The sequence below is a fragment of the Periplaneta americana genome, chromosome 2 (assembly GCF_040183065.1).
Source record: "Periplaneta americana isolate PAMFEO1 chromosome 2, P.americana_PAMFEO1_priV1, whole genome shotgun sequence".
Lineage (NCBI taxonomy): Eukaryota > Metazoa > Arthropoda > Insecta > Blattodea > Blattidae > Periplaneta > Periplaneta americana.
Window position 1 is genome coordinate 138,543,153 of NC_091118.1, and position 27,948 is coordinate 138,571,100.

At 36.9% G+C, this 27,948-nt stretch overlaps 2 protein-coding genes across 2 annotated transcripts in view; one reads left to right on the top strand and one right to left on the bottom strand.

The window, feature by feature from the left end:
• LOC138695185 (cholecystokinin receptor-like) overlaps window positions 1–27,948 on the top strand; it is a 663,775-nt gene that overhangs the window by 427,243 nt on the left and 208,584 nt on the right. The gene's annotated exons all lie outside the window — the stretch shown is intronic.
• The window catches only part of LOC138694617 (luciferin sulfotransferase-like), a 135,718-nt gene continuing 110,614 nt past the window's right edge, over window positions 2,845–27,948 (bottom strand). Inside the window, exons 5-7 of the mRNA XM_069818534.1 lie at window positions 26,797–26,917; window positions 25,862–25,956; window positions 2,845–5,010 (exon numbers count right to left, since the gene is read on the bottom strand). Of these exons, the coding sequence (XP_069674635.1) occupies window positions 4,612–5,010; window positions 25,862–25,956; window positions 26,797–26,917 (615 nt within the window). The 3' untranslated portion in view covers window positions 2,845–4,611. The remainder of the gene's footprint in view (window positions 5,011–25,861; window positions 25,957–26,796; window positions 26,918–27,948) is intronic.

Sequence of the window (27,948 nt, forward strand, 5' to 3'; positions counted from 1 at the left end):
ATGAAATTTAAAAAATTGGTACTTAGCATAAATAGAATGTTAGGTCTTCAATTTCTAGAAAATAAACATTACGTCTCCGCGCCTCCAAAATCCGCTATGTGCTAAAAAAAAGTTTGCAGGAGAAAAAAAGAATTCCCTTGAATTTCAAAATTTCTTTCGATATACAGTAGAGTCTCGTTAATCCGAACTAATTGGGACCAAGACCTATGCGGATTACAAGATTTTCGGATTAACCGAAATATTTCCTGTAATGCAATGCATGCTATTCACGAGCGCTGAGAGGCGGTGGTGGGGTGGTGGGAGTACCCTGTTGATATTTTTAGAACCAATACTTGCCTACCTGCTTGATTTTATGAGCATCACAGAAAACACTAATTGCTGTAAATATCCTTGAATATGTTACTTTCATAATTTTTTGAGGTAAAAGAAATTGAGTGAATTTATACATTTTTTCTTTTCGCTGCTTTGTACTATTACATAATTTTTTTTTTTTTTTTTATAATTTTGTTCGGATTAACCAGATTTTCGGATGAGCGTAGTTCGTATTAATGAGACACTATTGTAATTTCAGTTATGAGATGAAAAATGATAAAATTATACCGAAAGTAGCTTTGAAAATCAAGGTCATTAAAAGTATTTTTTTCTTTTTCCTCTACAGTCTGTTTAAATGCACATAGCGGGTTTTGGAGGCGCTGCGATCTGACAGAACGGAAATTTTCTTCAGGAATTGCGATGTGATGACTGTAAATTGCAAAATTTTACAATATTATCTTATTATTTTATTCTTAATATCAACACTGCGAAAATGAGAAGAATAGGCATAAATTACAGAAAAGAAAGCTTCATGTCAGAAACAAAGATTTACTAGGGATAGTCAGTAAGTGCATTACAAATTGAAGTAGCGAGCTATATTTTTAATGGAGCGTCTGAAGCTATTATTCCTTAATGACGGTGATATTCAGGTGTCGATTGATGTGCGCTGAAACGAAAGAATTGAACATCACCTCTGCACGCGTATACCACTGGCGACTTGATCCGAACTTTATTGCACTCTGTTTTGGTCTGATGCATCTAATACTCATCAGAGTGACTATCTGGATTAGCATGCATTACCTTAATCCTGTTTGCTCGGATTAAGTTGTTAACCAGTTTCACATTTGCCTCCGTAACTATCTTCACTGGCAGACCTACTCAAAGTTCGATACTTGTGTATCCTTCAGAGACCTTCTCCACCTAACTGTAGCAACTTTACGTGACAGACAGAGTTCATTATACACAGGGAATTGGGCAGTCTTTGTTTACGAATATCCCTTGCTGCCAGACTTTTTGCCTAGAAAATCGCACAATGAAGCGCTGCTGCTCGTTGGTACAAACATGGAAAATATGCCGCCACCCTCCAATTGCTGCTTCTTTGTTTTGCTCGTGCGTACATCGATCACCTTGACACTTGACAATACTGCCATGTAGTGGTGATAGATTCAGGCGCCTCAGTAAAAGATGCAGATCGCTAATTCGATTTGAAACTTACTAATCACCTTTTAGTGTTATAATTACTCACACAGAATGTCTCTGTTCCACTGGAATAATTATCTTTTCTGCATCAGTTCATATTAATTCATTCCCTTTAAATGAATCACAATCACAATATTGTTTTAAACTAGAAAATAAATGGACAGCGAGTGAAAGATGAATTTCTTATTTATTTATTTAGTGGGTTATATCAACATCTCAGGTTATTTAGCGTCTGAATGAAATGAAGATGATAATGCCAGTGAAATGAGTACGGGGTCCAGCACCGATAGTTACCTAGCATTTGCTCATATTGGGTTGAGGGGAAAACCCCGGAAAAACCTCAACCAGGTAACTTGTCCCGACCGAGATTCGAACCCTGGCTACCTGGTTTCGCAGTCAAACGCGCTGACCGTTACTTCACAGGTGTGGACGTGACAGATCAAAAGCGCATGCGAGTGACAAAATGATTAACCAGAGAACAAATATCTAACTATGTGTAGCGATAAAATGCTTTTCTCTTAATCATGTCAAATCTTGCTAGGTGCGTCATCTTATCTTAAACCACACGAAAGAGTGTTCGAGCAACTTTCTGCAAATACATTTTCGACAAAATCAGCTTTGCTTAGTTCGCGCCAAACCTAAAACTTAACTCTTCAGGAGTTCGGCCCTGTCCCTACTGCTAAGGCTACCGATAATGAACTTCGTCTATAGTAATGCTGAGAGCTTTTCTCCTCCTCAAGGAATTAGCTTTTACTTAAATTTTTTCTAAGTTATTTCAATGGAACTGTGGCATTCGTAGTGAGACAAGTGGTCAAACAGGCTTGGAGCTCATATAATTCCTTACCAACAGCTCACGATCCCTTGTAACGACGCTTTTCGAGTACAATTTAGTTCATTATTCCTGTATCGTAGCTGACGCGGCTTATAACAGTGTTTGAATAGCAAACCATGGACTACACAGCCTGCGGGAGAATTTCGATATGTTCGCTTCTGGAAACAATGCCCCTAAGCAGAATTCCAGTCGATGTTATCCTGATGCCAGTTTGTGGATGGAAGTGAAAACTGATGAGAGCAACGGACAACATCCTCCCGAGTCACTTTACCGATCATAGTCGATCGTTTGCAATTCTCACATCACAGCTTGAAGAGCAGATTATGCTTATCGTCGGTTTACAAGCGAAACACATGAAGTAAAAAATATTACTTCTGCTAATGTGCACAAACTTAGAATTGGAAAATTAAATACTCTGAAAGAGAAACAACTTACTAAAAATAAAAAAAAAAGTATTAATATGAATGATAATGACAATTGTGGCAAGAATAATAAGAGACTTTTGTTTTTAAATATTTACATTTATTAATATTCTAAGAACAGTATGTGAAATTAATAAGATGGCATGAATATGAACTAAATGGTAGTGATGACAGTAATAATAATAATAATAATAATAATAATAATAATAATAATAATAACAAAATTGGCAGAATGCCTTTTTAAATGTGTTAAATCTATCTTGATTTTGAAAATAAATGTGTACGAATTATACCTTTGTGATTGAAATGTTACAGTTTTATGTTGCCCTTTTCTGCATTTTTTAATATAAACTCCTAATTTACAAAATAAATGTTTTTTTGCCTTTATTTGATTATTTATCTATTATTTATTAATTCATTATTAAAAATTGCCTACAGGTATAAATTTATTTGTATAACCGCTACAATGAAAGTGACCTCACCGAATGTATATTATTGTCTTTCAGTCAGTTCATATTCTCTTTGCAACAATGAGTGCTGCCGTGCAAAAATGTATAACAGTAAGCGTTTTAATTACTGCTTCTGTTTATTCGACAAGGCGACAATGAGTGCGGGTCTAACGTTATTTTTAACGGTTATTTTTCTTTCAGTTTTCATTGCCACGTTGTTGTAGCTAGCAGCAAGATGCCGAAATTCAGTATTCCTTTACGCAGTAAATTGCAAATGGAAAGTTACGTTAATACTTTTGGATCCGACGTATTTTGTACTGACGGTGAAGTAGGCCTATTTACATGCAAAATATGTGAGCAGTCAGTGAACTACGAAAATAAATAATTCATATCGCAACATATCAGTACAACCAAACACAAAAATTCACTTTCCAAGACTACTGGGAATAAGATTTCTTTGCTTCCAACACTAATTGCAACATCGAGTCGAAAATCGCAATTTGCATTCGACTTATGTAAAGCTTTTCTTGCTGCCGAAATCTCTTTGTGGAAAGTGCAAGGTTGTGGGTCTAGTGCAAGGTTTTTGTAATTGTCTTTTATTGCGTATTTTATCTATTTATAATGCCTTTTTGCCTGCCTATTTTAGCTATTTATGATGCCTTTTTTGCCTGCCTAATTTAATGATTCATAATGCCTAAACTTCCGGTCTCTGGTAATAATAATAGTAATAATAATAAAATCGACATATTATGTCATATATTTGTCACACAATAATTTCAACCATAGCCAGCATTCCATACTGCTTTCGACACAAATGTACTACATTTCAAACATTATTATTTCAGATATTTTTATAGAACCACACTAGTTGTAAGGCAATTACTGTTTAAATACAATATATTTCAGCTGAACCTGTAGTTCTTAATGTATTTTGCATTCTGTAATAAAGGGGAATAAAATAAATTAACTACAATCGTTATGACAACAATATTATTTTCTGCATGCTTGTCCATATCATGAATAAGAAACGATATGGGCATATGTGCATGATAACTGAAAAAGACAATCTCTAGTCCCCAAGCTACCTTAGAACATATATTTTCAGTTCCATTTATTCTCTTTCAATATTCGTATGGTGCTTTTAACTCTGCACAAAGTCTGTAAAATCCCTTACATGTGGGTCTAAAAGATGTTGTCTACAATACAATAGTATTATCGAAAAGTACTTTAGGATATACGTCTTGCTCGTACTTGAAGAAGACGTGTACGTTATTTCATAGAAAACGTATTGTTTAAACCTCCACCATTTTGATCCGATTATAGCTTCTCCCTTACAAAAAATAGTTTATTGATTTTATTTTTATATTTTCAAGGAAATAGTTTCTACGTTTACCCGTCAGATTCTTTGCGGCAAGGTGGACGCTTCAGTCTGAAAATGGTCCATAACTACCTGACCCACGGTATGTCCTTTCACATCTGAAATTTTATTAAAGCTAGAGAGGTTGTATCCTGTGCCTTCCAGCCGTTGCTTTGTCCACGCATCGAGTTTATCCGCCATCTCCTGTGTCATCTCCTTTCTCCAGCCTCCGCATTCTCCCTGTCGAATGAACTTCAGGTCGGGTTGTTCGGGGAGGCCGTGGCGCTTTCTTTCAAGTTCCGCGAAGATCTCCAGGTTGGTGGCGGGGTTGGACTTCATACTGCGGAAGCTCAAGTGCTCTGCCAGTTGGTTGACCTGTTCCTCGTTCAGTGACTTCCCCAGGAAGTCTGCAGTCTTCCGTATCACTCCGTGAAGATCCTGTTTAACAAGAAATACGAGAATTTGAAAAATTAAGAGTGGAGTTATAACACTAGGAGGATTCTGTTACAGTAAATAATACAAAAATTACAGTTGTTAAACTTGAATGAATGAATGAATGAATGAATGAATGAATGAATGAATGAATGAATAAATGAATGAATGAATGAATGAATGCTGTATTTATTAACCACAAATACGTTTTCACTCGGTGTAGGAAAATATCGACATAACACAAAAACTAAAGAGATATTTTGTAGGAGGAATATATAGGTACACAAATCACACCTGTGGAGTAACGGTTAGCGCGTCTAACCGCGAAACCAGGTGGCTCGGGTTCGATTCCCGGTGGGGACAAGTTACCTGGTTGAGGTTTTTTCTGGGGTTTTCCCTCAACCCAATATGAGCAAATGCTGGGTAACTTTCGGTGTTGGACCCTGGAATCTTCCGAGGTCTTCCCCAGCCGTGGGACTGAAGCCGGATGGTCTATGGCGAGTCCTCAGCCACACTTCATTTCACCCCCTTTGGTCTGATTACCTGGTTGGGTTTTTACCGAGGTTTTCCCAACAATAAGCCAAATGCCGGGTAATCTTTTGGCGATCCTCGGGCCTCACATCATCTCACTACACCTCGCCAAAATATTGTTAAAAAATTGTAGAAAATTACACAATTGTAAAACTATAAAAATTGTAAAATATTGTAAAAGTTGTAATTGTAATATTGTAAAATTTTTGACTTGTTCCACATCTTAAAGCTTCATTCCTCATGTAAGATCTATGGAATATAATAAATGAAATGAAAAAAAAAAAAATGAACATTTCACTGGCATTATCACCTTCATCTCATTCAAACGCTAAATAACCTAAGATGTTGATAAAGCGTCGTAAAATAACCAACAACAATAATATTTATAGGTACACAAAACAAGTCAATGATAACATATAACGAAGCTATAGCAATAGTGTAAATTCTCTAAAAATTTATGTTTTACATACATTAAACCGAGAATGTCGTTGAGGGGAAGTTGCGGGAAGGCTGTAATGTTTTTAATGACAAATAAGTTTAAGTGACAAAAGCATTTTAAGGGCCAAGAGGTGGAATTCTAAGAAAAGGGAGTGTAGGACAGGTCAAACACTTTATTCTATCGTGACAAAAATCGTTTTAAAACATAAACAGGCAAAGTTCTGTATCGTAATGTAATTCACACATTCAGTGCAGATTGTATCTCCAAACATTCTGTGTGAAAATATGTGTTACATAGAGGACAGTGCAGAAAGATGCAAAGATAGGAAAAATATCTAAATCGACAATGGTAGGAAGAAAGTTGGTGTGTACCGTGAGTTTTGTTTGGTTAAAGAAATATAAAATTGAGAATGTTTTGCAAATAGACTGCAGTAGAATCTCGATAATCGAAACTGATTGGGATCGACAGTAGTTCGGATTATCAATTCGTACGGATTATCGAACATATGGAATTACTCTACCTAAACTAAAAAAACAACACTGCACAGTATTATAATAAAAAGAAGTTGTAGATATCAGCGTATCAAGTACGATAAAAAACAAACAGTTAAAACATACAGAACGTAAAATAAGTTATAATTATACAGGGTGATCCGTTTGAATGTGGATAAAATTAAAACACCGTACAACATTTACTACTGAACTTTATTTGTTGAAACTTTGTGCATACAACACTGCAAGATGGGAGATTCCTCAGAGCTCAACATGACCTCCATTACGCACCCTGCACAACTCATAACGGTGATGCAATTCAATCCACGTTCGTTGTAACTTAAGAGAGGTGAATTGTTGAAAAGTTTGAGTAATTTTTACTCTCTGATCATCAGTGTTCCTGGGTTTCTATGAATAGACAAAGCCCTACATGAAGGAGTCAGGAGGGATTAGATCTGGGGAATTTGGAGACCAAGCCAAGAAATAGCTGCTTCTCGTACTGGATTTCGCCTGCGATCACCTGGATGTTTTTTTTTAACACAGAAGCTGTTTCTACATATGTTCGATACTAGTGACAGATTTTGTAATAATAATAATAATAATAATAATAATAATAATAATAATAATAATAATAATAATAATAATAATAATAATCATCATCATCATCATCATCTTTGGCATTACGGCCCTTGTACTTTAGCCTGTGTCTCCCTAATGACAGCCATCTACTTACTCCTACTCAACTCTCTCATTTTCCATCTTCAGATCCCATTTTCACAAAATCCCCTTGTACATCGTCAAATCATCTTCTTTCTGGCCTTCCTATCCTCCTTTTACCTCCTGCAAACTGTGCAATGTAGACTAATTAGTTTGTCCACGTAGCCTAGTCATGAACGAACATTTGCTTTAAAATGAGAAACAATTGTGATTGATTTTTCGCAAAAGACTTTAAAGTATTTGTTGCTGTTGCCTGCACGTTTACTTTCAGAATAAACTTTTTCTCCATTAGTTCAAATAGTGTTTCTAAACTTACATCGTACAACTTTACAACTGAAAAAGTACGTGCCATCTCAGGAGGCATTTCTGACTTCATGGCTACTATAATTTCTCTATAGAAAATGGGTAGAAGCAAGTAGTTGTAAGTTATGCGAGAGCAATTAAACTCACAGATAATCAAGCGACTTGGCGGCAGAAAATTAAAAAAAAAAAATCATTCTCGCTCTTCTGTGGCCATGAGCGTGGGACAAACTTCTGGCACACAGACAGTATGAGAAGACTTTCGCAACCCACAAAATTCAATTCTGAAACAATTTCCTTGTCGTTGCAGCTATTTTGTACGGACATTAACTTGCAAACTGCTCCTAATTTTGAACTAACTTTGAGTCCTTTAAAAGGACACAGCTCAACCATTTTGAAGTTGGTCTCTTCATATTAGCAGCCCAAGTTCTCTCTTTAAGGCTGAACATATACCGCAGCTCAGATAACGGCTTCTCAGGAAAAGAGTTGACTTCGATTCAGAACAGATCCGTGACACTTATAACCTACAAAACGGTAATGATTTGCTTTCTCTAAGCATACCATCGAATTGTTTGGTATCATAACAACGAATAAAAAAACAATTCAAAAGGAGAACATGATATAGGTGGCATGATAACCTTCCTTGTTAATAACATCATATACTAATTGGACACCTGTTCCGTGAGTGAGGAGAAGAAGAATGTGGATAGAGAAGCTTCCCTCCCTCGCTACGAAGCTACTCGTAGCCATGGGTGAAGCCGCCACCGTAAGGTTCTTACTATACAGGTTGATTCACGAGGATTTACAGTCCTTTACGGACCTTATTTCTGAAGAAATTTTGAGCAAAAAGTGTCATAAAAACATAGTTCCTATTATCAATATTTTCAGAGTTACACTAATTTAAAGTTGTTTGTAAAATACGTCCATTCTTTTTTGAAGGTAAAAGAATAATAAAAATAGAGAATGAACCATTCAGAAGTATAATTTCTTTAATTGGCAAGTATTATGAAGCTAAAAATGTGCTGTGAACTCCTTAGTTGCTTCGTACAGACATCCTTTTTCTATTTTTAACTAGAAAATTACATTATTCTTACGCACTTATCACAAAATTATTACAAATCACACCACTTCCACCGACTTAATCACTTGCAGTTCAATTTTGCATTCTAATTTACAGTTTTGGAGAGTTTACAACAAATTTTAAAAAATGTCGTCGTCCGCTTGAGTACACTTGGCCGCACGCTTGTGAACGGCACTCGTCGCTCTGCGGAACTGCATACGGCTATCTTTGATTTCAAGGCGCTCGCACTGGGTGCTGACTGCACGCTGACCTAGATCACGCGTTCACAACAGTGCGTTCCAGTAACGAAACGTAACTCTGTAAATATTGAGAATGGGACCCATGTTTATATGACATTATTTGCTCAGAATGTCTTCGGAAATAAGCTCCGTAAAGGACGGTAAATCATCGTGAATCATCCTGTATATATACTGTGAAACGAATGATCTCTACTACCACATCAGCTATTTTTCTTAACAGCTAATGAAACGTGTTATAAACTCATATTTTCTATTCGATCCATTGCTGACTCTCAATATCACAATCATTTCTGCTCTTGGTGGTATCTGATGTAGAGCACCATATGCACTCCTTTGTCGCATCGTAAGATATTACGTAGGAAGGTAAAACTGATTAATACTAAGTATAGAGAAACCGTGAATTTTATTGCGACGTAGTTGACTGGAAGAAATTTCTCTTCATGTTATATAAATAGATCTATATGAAACATACTTATTTTTTTCTCTATCACAGTTCAAACACGTTTTTACTGAAATTTTTTATGATCAAATTTTGCGGAATTCTATATTTCGTGCCGACATTTATCTTCAAAGGAACTTTTATATATGTGGCCCTGCTTAGGAATGGGTTCTTAATTCGGAAAAATCAATTCTCTGTTTTTATTTGATTCTACTTCAGAATTAAATTCAGAACATTAAGAAACGTTTGTTGTAAGCAAATAATACTTGAACATTTTATAAGAATTTCAAGTTATGTTATGAAACTGGTATTTTTTGTGAAAATGGTATTGAAGTTATGTGAAGGCCTTTATAAAGATAAAGTTTTCGTTGTATTTCTTCAACTTCGATTATCGTGACATCACGTAGGTCAAAGTTCAATGAAACAGATGGCGCTGAGATCCAAGAAAATCTTTTTCTTTTTTTTTTTTTCAGCCAGGTATTTTTTTCGTTCTCGTGTAAAGTTATGAGTTCCGAATTGGCGTTTCTTCTCCTAGGCACGGTCACATAATATGGTTTCTTTCAATTACCGTGCAAACTGTTCTATCCTACTGCCTTCATTCGTTGCAGAAGATTTAAACAAGTGTAAGCATAGTACGCTCTAGATGCATTTTGGTAATGAACTTGAATATAACGGCTTTATTTTTGTTCTTGAAACTACTGCAGTACTTTTTCATTGTCGGTTTCAGACGTCGTGTTGCACCCAAGAGAAATGTAGAATACTAGAATAAACACGAATACACGAAATTGGCTGTATTACAGTGCATGAAAACTACAAAAACTTAGGTGGTACAAGTGCAATAAGAAACTACTTGCCTCGTAAACTAATGCATTACATGCAGATGTATACTGAGCTAGCGGGGGCGATGTACTTTCTCCTTCGTAATTCAGTTAGTCCTTGAATTAAGTTTTTATCAAATATACGGCAACTAAATTGGAAGTAGGGATGATGAATATTCGCACAAGAACTCTCGATGAAAAAAAAGGGCCTGTGTGAGAACGAATTTGAAATTATAGGAAGGTAGTTACATTAAAATTGAATCAATTTTATTATTAAATACATCATCGTGATTATTGTTTTTAACACCATATTCACCATCATCACTACTACCGTGTGATTAAATATTTTCGGCCTTTCCCGCCAGTCAATTTGAATGAATGACGTCATTTATAGTTAGTGAGCCTTGCCTTGAAGGTATGGCCAGCGAATAGGGATTATAAAGAATGGACACTTCGCGTCGGTACCTTTGATGTAGCCGGACTGATTTCAATGACCTTCAAGCCAGCTAAAGCGTGAGATTCTGCTTTCTCCCTAGAGTCGGCGCTGACACCACACCAGCTAGCAGTCGACACAGTGGAAATATAACACATATAATTAATACATCTAGGTACATTATGTACTCAAATAAAATAAATTGGATCCATAAAATAATAAATCCGTCATTAACTGTAATGTCTAGACTCTAGAGTTCCTTTATAATGACAGTTGAGACGTTGACCCCAACAACAATTAAAATAAGTAATGATTTGATAGCGCTGAAAATGGAAAAACAAAACTCTTACGAGAAGTAAAACCATATACCTATATTATATTATATACAAATATTAAACGAATTCCATACTTAATTTTATAATGTATTATATTATTTTATAATATAATTTATGATATTTGAAATATAAAATATTATTATTACAACTAGTTTGTCACTGAGAAATAAGGAAAAGCTGTTAACTTGAATTTATTTGAAGCAAAGCGTTACTGGATTATGCAATAAGGTAGGCGATGTTTGGATCCTGTGTCTCAACTCTATTCTCAATTATTATCTTAGCGTATGCTCGATTACACTAACCTCTAGCACCTGAAAGTGGAACTATACGCTGGCGCACAGAGAAACAAAACACAGGAAAATTCGCTCAGTGTCCATTCTTTATAATCCCTATTCGCTGGTATGGCTGTATGGGAGAGAGAACGAACGTCTTCGAGAGTACTTTGCGACTAAGCGAGTAGTTCAAGAACTAACACGACCAATATCGCCAATCACTTTTTACATTCCTAGCGAGATGGAAATCACCACCGAGCACCGTATTTTCATGGTTGAAGATTATTTCCGATATGGAAGGATAATCCAGGGAGAATATCATTATGATGTGGGTCGCTGTGTGAATGAATTTCGCCTCTCTTACTCAGAATTTCAGCAGGTACCCAGAGAAAACATTACAAGGACAATTAAGAGGTTAGTTGGATGTGTGTAATCCGTTTGTAATTGTCATACTAAATTCTTTCTTCATAACGACTTTCTTTATTCTCCTTTTCAGTGATCTATTAATGATCAAATTTATCTATTTCTTACGGTTTTAGCCTTTCCTTTACTTATTTACCGATCGGGCAGGTAGATATTATGTAGGCCTAAGGTATTTATCTAGATATTTTCATTGTTTGAATACGATACCGTATTTTGCTTGTCATAGATACATCGCTCTCTTTCGCGCGATTGGCTCACTTACCTGGAGAAAGAAGAGGACTGGGTGTTCTAAACTTACAGACATTACCATGGACACAATACGAGGACGTATGACAGAGAGGCCAAGGACATCATTACGTCAGCTTAGTTGAGAGATTGGATTGTCATATGGCTCCTGTCATAGGGCAGTATAAAAAGTAATGAAGCTCTACCCATGCATGAGTTGAGAGATCCTGATTTGCCAGCCCGCATCAACTTCTGTACTTACTTTTTCGAACAATTTGAGGCTACAGACGAACAAGACATGTTGTTTCAGACAACTCTCACGGTTCAGTACGCCTCCCAATATGGTACGCCTACCACCCCACACCACTCGTAAGACTAACTCCAAGTTACCCATCAAGGAGGCGTCGACGCCTCAGTGCGTAGAAACTCTGTGCATTAGTGACGACTGGCGGGAAAGGCCGAAAATATCTTATCACACGGTAGAACCGGGATGTCAAAGCGCCTGCACTGCGTGCTCTCAAGAACCCGCACATTTCTTTAAGAGCGATGATTGTATTTTATCTTGCTAAAAAATAACTTTTTTGCATTTGTATTGCTTGTAGTATGAGCACGCAGCGCAGGCGCTTTGACATCCCTGCGGTAGAGACCTGTACAAGCGGTTTGGAGAAAAGGAAATGATATAGGTATTGCTACTGAACGCCAGGCGTTGTAAGCAGTATGCAAAGCTCTTGCGTCTTGAGTACTTCTTCAGTATTCGTTTTAAAGAATGTTCGATTGTTGCGAGTAGACGGACGTCTCTGAGGTAGGGCTGGGGACGGAGCGGTTCGGTTCGTAGCAGGTACTGTGACGTCATTACTCGGTTGATCCGAGTACAGTACGGAGTACAAATTTGTGGCGGGAGATTTAAAATTTGGATAGATTAAGTCGATTTTAGAATCTATTTTGAAAGTGAAACGAAGAGTGTTTTAAAGGCATTGTAAAGCGCTTTCGGTTTGCCAATTGACGAGAAAAAAAAGTGTTTCTATTCATTGAAAAATGCCGGTTGCACATTTTATTTGCGTGATTACAGCTATTTGCGGAGTTATTTTATATGGAAGGCCTATTTAACCTTCAGTGTTATATATGACAGACGAAATAAAATTGATGAAATAATTTATAATACTAACGGCTAATAAATCAGCACGTGAGGTAAACGTTAAACGCTGCAGCTAAGTGGAAAAGAAGATAGAAAGAAACGGGCTCCATGAAGCGCTGCCTAAAGCATTTAAAAATAACACAGAGAATTACTTACTATTACGGAAAGTGGATAAACCAATCAATAAAACGTGGAACCTTGAACTGAAGAAAATAATGTTTATTTATTTTATAACCTGACTAGCCTTCCATACAAACACGTTCTCTTTGGTAAATAGTAATATTATCGATATTAATATTAATCATAGAAATAAATACAAATAAAATTATGACTGATGAGGTAACATAAATCCAATAAACACAAATAGAAAATATAATGCAGTTCCTTTTTTAACATATTTCAATATTAATCAAACATTCTAATATAATAATAATAATAATAATAATAATAATAATAATAATACTTATGGCTTTTAAGAAATCCGGAGGTTCATTGCCGCCCTCACATAAGCTCGCCATCGGGCCCTATCATGAGCAAGATTAATCCAGTCTCTACAATCATATCCCACCTTCCTCAAATCCATTTTAATATTACGTCCCGGCCTCCCCAAAGGTATTATTTACTCCTGCCTCCAAACTGACACTCTATATGCATTTCTGGATTCGCCCATACGTGCCACATGCCCTGCCCATCTCAAACGTCTAGATTTAATGTTCCTAATTATGTCAGGTGAAGAATAAAATGCATGCAGTTCTGCGTTATGTAACTTTCTCCATTCTTCTGTAACTTCATCCCTCTTAGCCCCAAAATATTTTCCTAAGCACCTTATTCTCAAATACCCTTAACCTCTGTTCCTCTTTCAAAGTGAGAGTCCAAGTTTCACAACCATACAGAAGAACCGGTAATATAAATTGTTTTAATAAATTCTAACTTTCAGATTTTTTAACAGCAGACTAGATGGCAAAAGCTTCTCAACCGATTAGTAATATGCATTTCCCATATTTATTCTGCGTTTAATTTTCTCCTGAGTGTCATTTGTATTTATTACTGCTGCTTCAAGATATTTGAATTTTTCCACCTCTTCGAAGGATGATTCTCCAATTTTTATGTATCCATTTCGTACAATATTTTGGTCACGAGACATGATCATATACTTTGTCTTTTCGGGATTTACGTCCAAACCTATCACTTCACTTGCTTCTTAAGTATTAAAAAAAATCACAGTTGAATTCAGGACAGGTCCAATAGCTCACTAATATATGATTACTTTTCCCTTGTAAGAACTTTCAAGGGTGCTTTTGATCGATAAGATAGGTTTCTGCAAATACGTAATTTCAAGACGCCTGATTAATAAAATGTAAATTTTCATACATGATTTAGCAACTCAAAAACTGTATCACAGCCTAGTAAAAGAGAACACGTGACATTTCATAATTCTTAAGTGTACGGGCATTAAAAATTAAATGCTATAAAAATATTTGTCTACATTCCTTACGGACATATTTCATGGAAAGAGTATTCGAAGCTCACACCTTAAACTTCTATATCAGTGACAAAGAGAAGTACATCAATCTGCCTTGCCGTATGTCGCAATGTACGGAGTTTATCACGGGGACGACATTCCGTGGATTCTACGTGCAACATATTACCTGCTTGAAACATGACACGTTATTTAAATTGTCCCGAATACGCATGCGTGTTGGCTGGAGTATCTGTGAGTCGTGGCGAAGAGTAGACAGATAGGGCCGTCAGCGTGTGCGCTATGCGGTATGTTCGGGGTTGTGGTCATGTGATGGATGGTGTGGGTGAAAGTGGATGGTTCTTGCAGTTCCGCTATATCCCACCAGAGGATTATTGTTCATTGAGGGATGTGGCCAACCGGCAATCATTAATCTCCTTTAGTATTTCACATTCATTCTTCGCTTTGACTGAAGTATGTGCGAATCAGCATTCAGTTGTTTCGAAAGCCAAGAGACCTCAATTTGCTAAGCAGCAGTATCAGGATGATTGGAGTTAGTTAATCGCGAATAGTTTAGCAAAGCAGTGATTTCACTGACACAGAGTGCGATAAATTAGCTCTTGAACTCCAGACTTAATAGCGGATACTAAAATATGTTTATTTGCATAAGCTTTCTCTTGAGATCTTATATTTCTCCTGCCATGATCATTCCAATTCTTTTCCATTACTTCGCACTTGCCTCTGATTGAGGTTCTGGTTGATATGTAGAGTAAAGTTGCTTAATTCCGTGTTACTCCTAATTCCGTGATACATTTTTTTTCACTGAATGTTACGGGATTGGGTATCTTGCTAGGAAGTTCGCCGATGTCTCAAAAGTAGGCGAAAGATGCACTGTTTCGAGAAAGATGTCTGGCGCTATGGTCGAACGGCAAAACTTTAATTGATATTGTATTTTTAAAACGTTTTACGGGATTAGGGGTTTCACGGAATTAGGCAACTTTACCCTACATATAGTATCAGGCAGTACATTTCATTTGACGATGTGTCAAAGGAACAAGAAAAAGTTTGTATGCATGCTTAAATCTGATTAGTGAAATATAGGCCTATAACTAGTCGGCGATGTATGCAATGGTGGGAGAAATAAAAGGGACACACTACCCCAGTATCTCTAGGCCTAGTTGTCTCATAAGTAGTGCCTTGTTCGTACCACCTGTGAGGTTCAGACCTGTCTTCCGACAGTTGACTAAACAACATCTCACTATCATTTCACTTAATAACCTCTTGTATATTCGCAACGAATATTAGAGTCATAGGAGTGACACTACAAATTCAGTGATACCTTGTAAATTGCATTACTGGTTAATTATCTGATTGGTTAATCTGTCTATTAGTTTATAGGCTCTTTAATTAATAGTAGAGTGATTCATATGTTGAATGAAGAGTTGATTGATTGTTTCATTGATTTCTCGATTAATTAATTTGATTTTTGGATTATTGGTTGGTTTGTTGATATATTGGATCGACGATTTTATTGTGTGTAGATAAATTGGTTGATTGAGCTATTAGTTAATTTGTCGGTTAATTTGTTGCTTTGTTGCTGTATTTGTTGGACGATTGTTTTTTACATTTTATAGAATGATTAATTGGCTGATTGATGAGTTGGTTAATTTGTCAGTTTATTGGGTTGTTTTGCTGACGTATCGGTTGGATGATTGTTTTATGGGTTAATTAATTGTTCTAGTGAGAAATTGGTAAATTTATCGGTGTTGATGTATTGTTTTCATGATGATTTTGTGGTTCGTTAATTGGTTAATTGACAGAGAAGTTAATTTGTCGTTTATTGTTTGCTTTCTTGTTGTATTGGTTGGACGATTATGTAGTGGGTTGATTAATTGATTAATTTAGCGTTTTATAGATTGGTTTGGTGATATATTATCTGGACGATTTTTTTGTAGTTTTATTAATTATTTTATTGATAGAGTGCATCTAGCAAGCGAAGCACTTGCCAGAGTGGTTAATTTTTCGGTTTATTATTTGCTTTTTAAATATATTGGTTGGACGATTGTTTTGTGGGTTGATTAATTGGTTCATTGGCGTTTTCCACATAAAAACTTCAGTAAGTTAATACTTAATCTTATAGCTTCGTGAGAGAAAGTACGGTCCCTAATAATGATGATCAAGGTTGTTGTAATTTTAATATAATGAGAAAATGGTGTGATCATTTGATATAATAATTCTAATTACGAGAATTACAAACCGTTTCTACGATATGAATAGTAATGTTACATGAAGGAATCACAAATGTACGTAGATTATTGAAGTATCTTTTCATCTCTTTCTGGAATGTGTTCATGCTGTATACATGTACGATAGCAACGGAATTGAGAATCTTATATTTGACAGGAATTTAACCAGAATTTCACATGTAGTGGAGATCTTCGATGGCTGAGAAATATAAAGTGGACGGCCATGTTTCATGTCACAGAGAAATAAATATGGCATGCTATATTTTCTACATTTTCCAACATCGTTTATATTCCCTGTAAGGAAATTTACATGTAATGAAACTTCATGTCATTCTTTAAAGTCTGACATTATTACGACATAGAAAATAGGGCTAGAGCAGAAAAGAGGAAAACTATTCATAAAAAAGAGTTTGTTTCGCGATTCTTGTTCAGGATGAGGATATAACAGAGTAGTCTAAATATTATGCCTACTCTTGAGACTACGAGAAGATTATTTACTTAATAACTTGAATGATTGTATATTATTTCAATGTACCGAAGTACATATGATATTTCCATGCAGATATTCTGCGTTATCATACGATGAAAGTATGATGACGCAGAATATCTGCATGGAAATATCATATGTACTTCGGTACATTGAACTAATATATGATATGCGAAAGACGGCGCTTATTCCGTCGGATCCCGGCCAACTAGTCACTCATAACGAGTGCACCTCAGCACATGTGTGGACTTCAGTCCTACGTTCATAGACATCTATGACGTAGTGCAGAGGGCGGCCATTAGAGGGAACCCAAGAGTTAGAACTTAATCTGAGACGACTCTGTCCGACGCCGGGGTGGGTATCCGGTGTGGCTTAGTGGATAAAGCATCAGCACGTAGAGCTGAAAACCCGGGTTCAAATCCCGGCGCCGGAGAGAGTTTTTCTCCGTTCCATTACTCTTTCATCGTTGAATGATTGTAGTAAAATTTATATAATATGAATTCAAATGTATAGCTTGATTGCAAGTATGCCTGAATGTTTGTGAAAAATTTCTCCCTCAATATATGTGATGAATGAAAAATAATCGTAGAAACAGCAGAATGAGTCTTTAAAAGAAGTTACGGGATATTTTTTTTTTAAAAGAGGGGTTCAAAACATTTAACGTAAAGACAAAATTATCAGAGATAAAATAAGGCTTGACATGGAAACTAATTACCCAAAGTAATAATAATAATAATAATAATAATAATAATAATAATAAAATAATAATAATAATAATAATAATAATCATGAATTCATTAATTCATTAGTACACTCCGAAATATAGGATACCCAAAAAAGGAATTGCACTTTTCACTTTTTTATATACCTATAATCTAAATAGACCCGTGGTTCACTTTTTGGATGAGGAAGGAGAGATAAAAGAGGAAAATAAGAAGTTTATGTTATGGTGACGAACTTGTATCTTTCTCTATTTAAATCTTGAATAGTCTCAATTTTTAATTTTGATGTAGTTCTAAACAGTGATATCGAATGATTGAATATATTTGAAAATAAGTCCCTTTTATGCAGAGAGATCCAATTATTATTTGAGAACAAATAGCTACGGCGTACATCGGGACGCACATCACCTCCTCCTGCATAAACTGAGTCACCTTTCGGTGAAACAGCGCGTGATTACACAGTAGTTTCAGTCATTTTGACGTGATGTTTTGGCATAGTATTAGGCAGAGAATTTTTCAAGTAGAAACGTTTTGCATAATAAAAGCTCTGTAAAACGTGTCAAAAAGTGCAAGTGTAAGTTTCGTCGTAAATGTCCAGAATCGTGTACTCTCAAGTTATGAATGTATGCTGTATTTATGTATTGTTCCACACTTATGAATTATTATTAAAGCTTATTGTAAAATTGCTTACTTGGCGCATGCAGGGTGTCCATAAAATCTGGAATCATAGGACATAATACACATACATACACATTATCATTAAATAATGCATTCCACATGTCTACTACCATTTTCAACACACGTCCTCATTTGTTTTGCAAAATTTCTTTGAATTGTCATCAATATACGTGGGTTAAGAGCAGCACATGCAGCAATAATTCTTTGACAGAGATGCTCCACATCCCGATTTTTTTCTGCATACACCTCAGCTTTCACAATCCCCCAAATGGCAAAATCCATAGGGTTTAGGTCTGGTGACCTTGGTGCCCATTTCACAGGTCCCCTTCTCCCAATGCAGTGTCCGGGAAACATTTCATCCAGCCAGTGCCGAACGAAACGTGCATAATGAAGTGGGGCTCCATCTTGCATAAACCACTCTGGATAGCCGATATCATGAAATTGTGGTACTATTTCATCGCCCAACATCCTGAGATAATGTCATATAATAATAGTGATTCTCGTATGATTCCAGACTTTATAGACATCCTGTAGTTCGCCGAACGGCTAGAGAGTGAACTTTCCACGTTCGTAACTTAGGTTCGAATCCCGGTGGGTCCAACTGAAATTTGTGGTGGACAAGTACCATGTTTGATGGTAAGTTTTCTATGGATACTCCCGTTTTACTTAAGTGTATTCCACCATTGCTCCAGTAATAATTATCATCATACTATGTTACAAAGTTCGCCTCCTATATGGCGCACCAAGGGCAACGCCTTCATGGCGATGAAAGAACAAAGTTTGGCGCGTCGCCCGCTACACGGGGACGCTTGAGTGAATGTCGCAGGTCAAGTGCCCGCCATTAGTTAAAAAATTATTGGCTACTAAATCCGTTAAAGTACATCCGCATCTAAATTTAAAATTATGTTTTATTTAACGACGCTCACAACTGCCCAGGTTACATCAGCGTCGTTGGTATGCCGAAATTTTGTCCCGCAGGGGCATCGGGATCTAACCCGCAACCTCGGGCACAGAAGGCCGACATCTGCAACTATTTTAAAGGGTTATTTACATGTTACTTTATATTCTTCTCGTTATCAGATCTTGAATATCCAAAATTACAGGAAATTAGAAAATGCTAATTTTCCTGGCACTCTAATAACATTACAGTATGTACGAAAGAAAAGAGTTGCGGAGTAAGCTTTCTCTATGTATGGTCTACTTTTGTTGCTCTAGTCAATCTTACTACATCGCTTGTTCTCATATTAATTACATGAATATTTGTTACTTAAAGGAAGCAGTAGATGACGAATTATCGTTTTATGTTAATTAAAAACTAATATTTCCATTTCCAATATACGGTTTTCGTGAACAGTATTGAATTTTACATAAATAATTCTGGTTACATTTCCTCACGAATCCTTCTTTACCCAGCGATGGTGTAGGCCTACCATTTAATTGACAATTCTTCCTCTCTCACTATATTTAATCAATCAATCATCCACCGATCCATCCATCATCGACTCAATGATTCATTAATATTGTAGAAATACTGTAGACTTATTCAAAGTGGAGAGCGGTTATACAGGTACTCTAAATTTTGAATAATGATAATTACAAACATAGTACAGGTCTTATACAATTCCGTAAATATCAAGTATTTCTCATCTTAAGTAATATACCGAAGGAAAACTTATTATCCAGATAGAAAGCATTGTTCTAAATATTTTATTACCTTCTCCGATCTAATTAATAAGTATGGTGTAAATGCGTTATAATGCTGGAAGATATAATAATTTGTGATTGCACGCAATTCATTTCCGACAATTTTAAGTAAATTAGTACCTCTAAAGCCTGTACCATAAATAAAAGAAAGTATGTATAATTTGCTAATATGTTTTCGCGGGATATCAGCCGAGTTAAGATTTTGGAATGCTCCAAGCTTTCGACTGCTATCTCTGCAGCCATCTTCAGGGAAGTGATGTCCGAACAGAAAGTCGAAAGGTTATATAGATGTGGCTGTCTCAGGTGAAACGGGATTGGTTGGCGGATCGGCCAATCCTCAGAGGGCTCACTGCCGTTCCTGGATATCCACATACACAGGAAAGCAGATGGTACTCTCGGACATGGCGTGTATAGAAAGCCGACGCACACAGATCTGTACCTGAATGCACTCAGCCTCCACCACCCTTCGCAGAAGAAGTCCGTCCTGACTAGTCTACTACATCGCGCCATAGTCATTTCCGATATCAACAACTTGCCTGCAGAAATGGACCATCTTCGTAGAACACTACAACAAAACAACTACAGCCGGAGAGACATCAGCAAAGCCCTCAAACAAGTTACCACGAGATGTAACACAATAGACTTAGACAGCAAGCAAGAACCGACAAAGAAAGCTTTCATTCCATTCTGCGGGAGCGTGTCACACAAAATAAGCAGAATCCTCCAGAAGGTTAATATCAAAACCATCCATAAACCACAGAGCAAAATCCGGAGTCATCTACGTCAGGTTAAAGACAGTCAGGGCTTAAGGACTCCAGGGATTTACAAGACTCCATGCGAGTGTGGCGAAGTATACATAGGGCAGACTGGCCGCACAGTAGAAGACAGAATCAAAGAACATAAGAGGAACCTGAGGCTGTATTACCCGGAAAAATCTGCAGTGGCGCAACACAGCATAGAAAAGGAGCATAAAATACTGTTTGACCACACCAAGGTCATTAACAAATCAAGCCACTACTGGGATCGTACAATCAAGGAGGCCATAGAGATCAAGCTGGAGAAAAACAACTTTAACAGAGACAGTGGACTCCAGCTCAGTCAGGCATGGACACCGGCCTTAGACCAACTCAGGCCCTCTTACAATCAAGGTCATGAAGATCACGGACCGAGGACGGCAACCGATTCCAACCGGCGGAACAGGGCTCGCCGCCCGCCAAACTTCACGCAGTAATCCCGGGAGGGGCGGAGCTTACGAGCGATGACAATTCCCGGCCCCGGATTGGCCGATCCGCCAACCAATCCCGTTTCACCTGAGACAGCCACATCTATATAACCTTTCGACTTTCTGTTCGGACATCACTTCCCTGAAGATGGCTGCAGAGATAGCAGTCGAAAGCTTGGAGCATTCCAAAATCTTAACTCGGCTGATATCCCGCGAAAACATATTAGCGAACCAACGCCGAGAAAGCCTCAAATCATACATATGTATAATTTATTTCAATATCCAGCTCATAACGACTACTCTAGCGTTTTTCGTTAGAACATCAGAACGTCGTTACAAATGCTCTTTGAAAACCCGTGGAAATATTTGCATTAATCATACGAGACAATGAGTAGGACAGATTACAATTGTTAAAGTCCTCTAAAATATTCATTCCAACTGCAATTATTCGTTACAAAAGTTTTCCAATTAGCGGTTGGCTTAATTGTATTTTCTATGTTAGTTCCTTAATGACTCTTAGCATGGAGAAATAGTTCAAGTCGCAGCTAATGGAGGTACTTACATTATAAAAAGAGAACAAATGAAATTGATAAGTCCTAGAATTTGTAGAAACAAGGTGATCTCTGTTTATACCCTCTTGTCTGTTTGCAAGATACATAGGGGTTGACTTCACTTCATTTTATTAGAATTAGTGTTGCATAATTCTGGAAGTTGTTGAAATAAAAAGCATGATTTCAATACTATTAAACATTACCGACTATATAGGTCAAACAGATTACTGTATTCCAGTAACAATTATCGTAATAGTTTAGGTTCATGTTGCGTTAGCTAGGCCAAAAGAGAAAATATTTTAATGTTGTAAAATATATTTTTTTAATGATCACAGATATCCGTATAACCAGCATTTCTGATATGTAGAAAACGATTTTGGAGCCCTCATGGGGGAAGAAATTTTCTCATGAAATTTCGGCCAGTGTATGGGACTGGTGCCCACCCAGCATCGTGATGCACTTGGAGAGCTACGATAGGTAGCGAAATCCGGTCGCGAATACTAGCTATAACAGCTGGGGGGATCATCATTCTAACCACACGATACCTCCATTCTGGTTGGATGATCGTCCACCTCTGCTTCGGCATGTGGGCGTGAAACCAGCAGCCGGCTGGTCGGTCTAGGCCCTTCACGGGCTGTAGCGCCAGGGATGAAGAAAACGATTTTGGGCACGCCGGCGCACGCCGTCTCTGGCTGTTCGTATTGTCTCATCTTCAGATGCAACGATAAAGGACATGAGAGTTCGCGAAAATCTGTCTTCTTGTTGAGAAATTAAATAACTACTCATTCCAGTTCGTCAGATTGCTCGAGCATGGTAAGGATATTGACCAAATGGCTTGAATGTCTTGAAGATTTTGATGTTGTGAGAAATAAATATATAGAGTTATTAGAATGCACATACACTCAGTGGAGGAATCTAGAGTCGACGCACCCTTGGGTTGGCTACCTCAAGAGTTGATGAAAGATGAGTGGAACAGAGAAAAATTCTCTCCGGCTCCGGGATTTGAACCCGGGTTTTCAGCTCTATGTACTGACTCTCTATCCACTAAGCCACACCGGATTATTTCTTTCATCTTTCATCATATGATGACGCAGAATATCTGCACGGAAATATATGTACTCGTACTTCGGTACATCATAATAATACCTCAAGAGTTGCCTAGATTTCCACGTCAGGTCCCCTCGTTCGACAGGGGTCAGACGACAAGTTTCAAGACATAAATCTGTCTGAATTCGCCCCAATATTACAGTGTGGGACGGAAGTAAAGAAATACATATAAAATTACCGATTCGTAACAAGTCCAGACAAATAGGTGTCAAAATCAGAATCAACGGAACGAGGTGACTCGTAAACGGCTAAACATAATACATTTCAAGCTAACGAGTCATTCATAGGAATTAAGGGGAAATGCGGAAATATGCTAAATCAGGAAGAACACCGAAATACGTTACAGTGTGTTTAAATATATTTATTGCAATTATTGAACGGATTTGGTTCATATTAACTCATTTGAGTGTTGCATTATACAAATAGCATAATAAATAGTACGTTTTAGTAGTAAACAACATAACTACTGTAAATCAATACCGGTACTGTAATTTACACACATTGTATCTATATAATAAAATACTGATTTTTGTGAAGTTTTTTATACAACATCGGGCTCAACAAAATTTAGACAGTTATGTGTGTATGTCTAATGCCAACCCACTTCACTTCGCGTGATTGGGGTTCCGCACGCTGCGAATAGATGGCAGAACTGTGACCCATTTTCAAATTGCACACCACTTCTGCGGGCCACGTTATGCACGATGTGTCTCTGTGAAGAGTTGTGTCATGTACTAGGGTGAGTGTATGTTAAGTGTTCGTATAGTGTTGGGAATGGGTGAGGATGATGATGGTGAGGAAGGAAAAAGGGGAAACCCGGTGCAGGCATGTAGCCTACTCCTGTCGATTAGCACCAAGGGGGCGACCAGATTTAACGTCCCCATCCGACGGACGAATCACTATCAACATATGCCTTCTCTTCATATGCACTGCGGAGAGATTTTGGATTTAACTCAGGCACATTGGTGCACAGTCTAGTGATTAGGGGTGCTATTCATAGACATTTCGCAGCACGCGCTACGAGCGTGCTAAACTAGCCCCGGCTATCCACTGGTTACTAGTACAGAATTCAAATCATATCATATCGCTAACACTGGTTTATGAATACGAAAAACGCTGATCATCCACCGGAAGCCCGCGCTAAGAATGTCTATGAATACGGCCCTAGAAGTTGTGCACCGCCATCTCTCCTAATCCCGAGGTATAAATTTTACGAGAAAAATTTCTGACCTCACCGAGGTCTGGAGGTAGACACGCTACCACAGAGCTAACTCGGCGGACTATTTAGCCAGTTATAATCATGTGAAAAAATATATAAAGCATAAACAATATGTCTTCCAGAACGTTTGTGTCGGGATAAATTGCTTGTAATTTACATACATAATGTAGGACTGCTTCCAGTCTAAATCTCTTTAGATGAGAAATTTATGAACAAAGAAATCTATCGAATCACCTTGAAAAATTTACGAAATCATAAACGTTAAATACTGTAATTATAAATAATACACTTTATTTCTATAACGGTATTTATAATTTAAGAGAGTAAAATTAAATTTTATGCACGAGTGGAAACTTTAGCACCTGGGACGAAGCCGAGGGTGATAATTTACACGACCGCATAAAAACGGTTTAATGTCGTGTGCTACACATTATTTTATACATTACTGGTATCTGAATTTCATTATTGGTATCTAAATTTAATTTCAAACTGTAGGCATTTTTTTTTTGTAATTTGTTTTTTTATGAAGAAGTTATAAGTGAATGAATGTATGGATTTTATTGTTGCTGATGTGTTGATTGTCATGGAGAGAGTGATTTAACAATGTTTAATTGACTGTTGTGAGTTAAAAACTTTAATTCGCTGCTGTGAATAAAGCCTATATTTATGTTACTATGGACGGTGAAATAAAGACCAATTTAGATACCAGCTTTGGGTAAAAGCATTTTCCTTTTCGATATCAGTAATAGATGCACTCTCATAAATTCTTTCTCGCCATAAACGAAATAAAGGCGCAGTAGTGCTCGGACTCGTTCTTCAGAAAAGGATTAACTCCATTTTACACAATGCAAATCACTTTTTAAAAACCTTCATAAGTTGCGAAAAAGAACTTTCATTTTATAGGCCTATATTTGTTTCTTAGAGTTTCAGTGTTTGCGCAGTACAGTGAAAGTGCAGTGATTTAGAGAGGAAGTTCAGTGAGTAATAGTGTCAGAGTAATTAAGTTAATGTGAAGTATTTAGAGAATGTGCAGGGAGTGTTGAAATGTTAGTAGTGAAGACTATGTGGGCTATAGTAGTATAATATATCACTTTACAGGTTTTTTATTGCATATTCTCTGGTTAAGTTTTCAGTAAATCTGAAATGTATTTAAAAATAAACTTAAAGGGTGCTATTCATAGACATTTCGCTAGCCCGCGCTACGAGCGTGCTAAACTAGCCCCGGCTATCGACTGACTACTTGTACGGGATTCATATCATATCATATCGCTAACACTGGTTTATGAATACGAAAAACGTTAATTCGCTGATCATTCACCGGAAGCCCGCGCTAAGAATGTCTATGAATACGGCCCCAAGTTACTAAGAAGAGACAAAGACAGCTCTCTAACGGTCACTATCTAACACAAACCGCTAACGGGACACCAGGTACCCTCTCATAGTTATGATCAATCCACAAAAACTAGTTTTGTAGTGTCCCTTTTTCAGTACCAGAAATACGCCTGATCTTCCAGCTGGTACTGCTAATCGAGCGTGCCCGAAATATTCTATGAGGCCATAATGAAAATAGAGTTCTTAACTTACCCTTTTCATTTCCTCGTAAGTGTTAAAAAGAATGTGTGGCTCGTCTCTCAGTTTCCAGTAGTCCAAAACATGATCCCAGAAAGGACTGTAAACGACTGAAACAGAATATATGAAAAATCTATTAAACTATTATTGTAACATCTTCCACTTGAATTAAGATATAAAATGAGAAATAATTGAATTGTAACTAATTCACATTAATCTGCTAAGCACGAATTTTAATTTAAATATGTGGGTAGTTCAAATTTGGTCTGAACTTTATTTTTTCCTTGGATTAAAATAATATTTACTCAAGATGATAAGTTTGCTCTAGATCCAAACGGAATGCGCTCTTGTGGCCAATAGGCCTAACAATAATCAGTGAAGTTTGTACTGGTGATTATTATCATGGATATTGTTTTTGTTATGAGAAGGAAGAAGAGGAGATGTGCATTAAAAATGTATTATAATGGCTGATATTTAATTGGACGGAGTTTCGCAATAATAGACCAACCGACAATTTGAAAAAAAAAAAAAGAGATATTTGCACAAATCTATTGCTGGCAAGCTAAATTTAACTCTGAAAAAATCAAGAATGCGATATCTGAATTTTGCTCCTATTTATAAGCAAAAATTCGTTTATTGTATAAAATTCATTCATTTATTTTGCTTTGAAATATTAATTCAACTGTTGGTACCTTTTTAAAAATCGGTTAGTCTTTTTGGGTATTATTTGTGTTATTTTTTGTAATAGTATGAATGTTATAATACTTCTTGAATGAAGTGTTAAAAAAGAAAACATTTATTTCAGTGACCAATATCTCGAAACAGGTTTTTGGCGCTTGGTCTATTATTGCGTAACTCAGTTCAATTTACATACTTCGTTTCTCCATGATAATGACGATGGAGGCTGATGTGTTACTTCTCCATAATATTATGTTAAACATGATACTTACGCACATCAGCCAGGAAGCCTTCGAAGAAGTCTTCAAATGTTCCAGTATAACCATTCCATAACCGATGGTGATGGTAATATGACACTACAACATCCTTAGGATCTCTGGCGACGTAGATCACCTACAAATACAACGCAACGAGTTCATTAGATAACCGCTTCCTAATTATTGTTCCTTAAATGTAACATTAATATTCCTTAATTTTTAAATGCAACAGAAATCTGTAAAGAAAACATGAAAAATTGTTCTCGCAGAAGCAGGGCCAAATCGTGAATTAATCAGCTGACGCATTTCCATCAAATCGGACTATGGATTGATTCCGTGCAACTACTGACGAGGATTGAAACATAATTTATTCTCTATTATACATGGTGTACCAAATTCTCTATTATACATGGCGTATACAGAGTGATTCAAAAACCCCGCGACAAGGACAAACTTAGTGCAGATAACGAAAAATGGGAAAAGGTAAAAGTTGTCAGAAATATGTAGTTTTTAATCTAAAATGCTTCAATTTTCAATGTAGAATGCACCGCTGAGATTGTACACTTGTACGAGTCTGAGGACGGAAAATGCGCTGTTGCCACAGGCAAGAATTAATTTTCCCTGAATCATTAAGTTATCAATGTAAGGAAATTATTATTTGCACTGCAAGAAGTTAAATAATCGCTAATCTCTGCATGTCGACTATTTTTCTCCGTTAAATAATACGTATCTAAAATTCACTAGAACTAGCGGAAAATCCACTATTTGGCAGCATTCGGATTGGTGTGTTGTACTAGTGTACAGCTTCAACATTGAGAATTCAAGCACATTAGATTGAAAACTACCTATTTCTGACACTTTTCCCTCTTTCCATTTTTCGCTACCTGTACTAACAACAGAGTTTGCCTATGTCGCAGGACTTTTTAATCATTCTGTATATCACGTGCCTACTGAGGTAATAATATATCCAGTGTCATTCCAATTCTGTCTAAAGGTGGCTGGAGGGTGGTGATTCAATTCTTAACAGTACGAAGGCTCTGGACCATCTATCTTATATTCCATATTGTCACGACGTGATTTTAATTTGTTCGGACTCTGAAAGGAAGATCTAAAAAAGATCTAAAGGAGTGGGACTACAGATGAAGTGAAGGCCACAATGCAGAAATG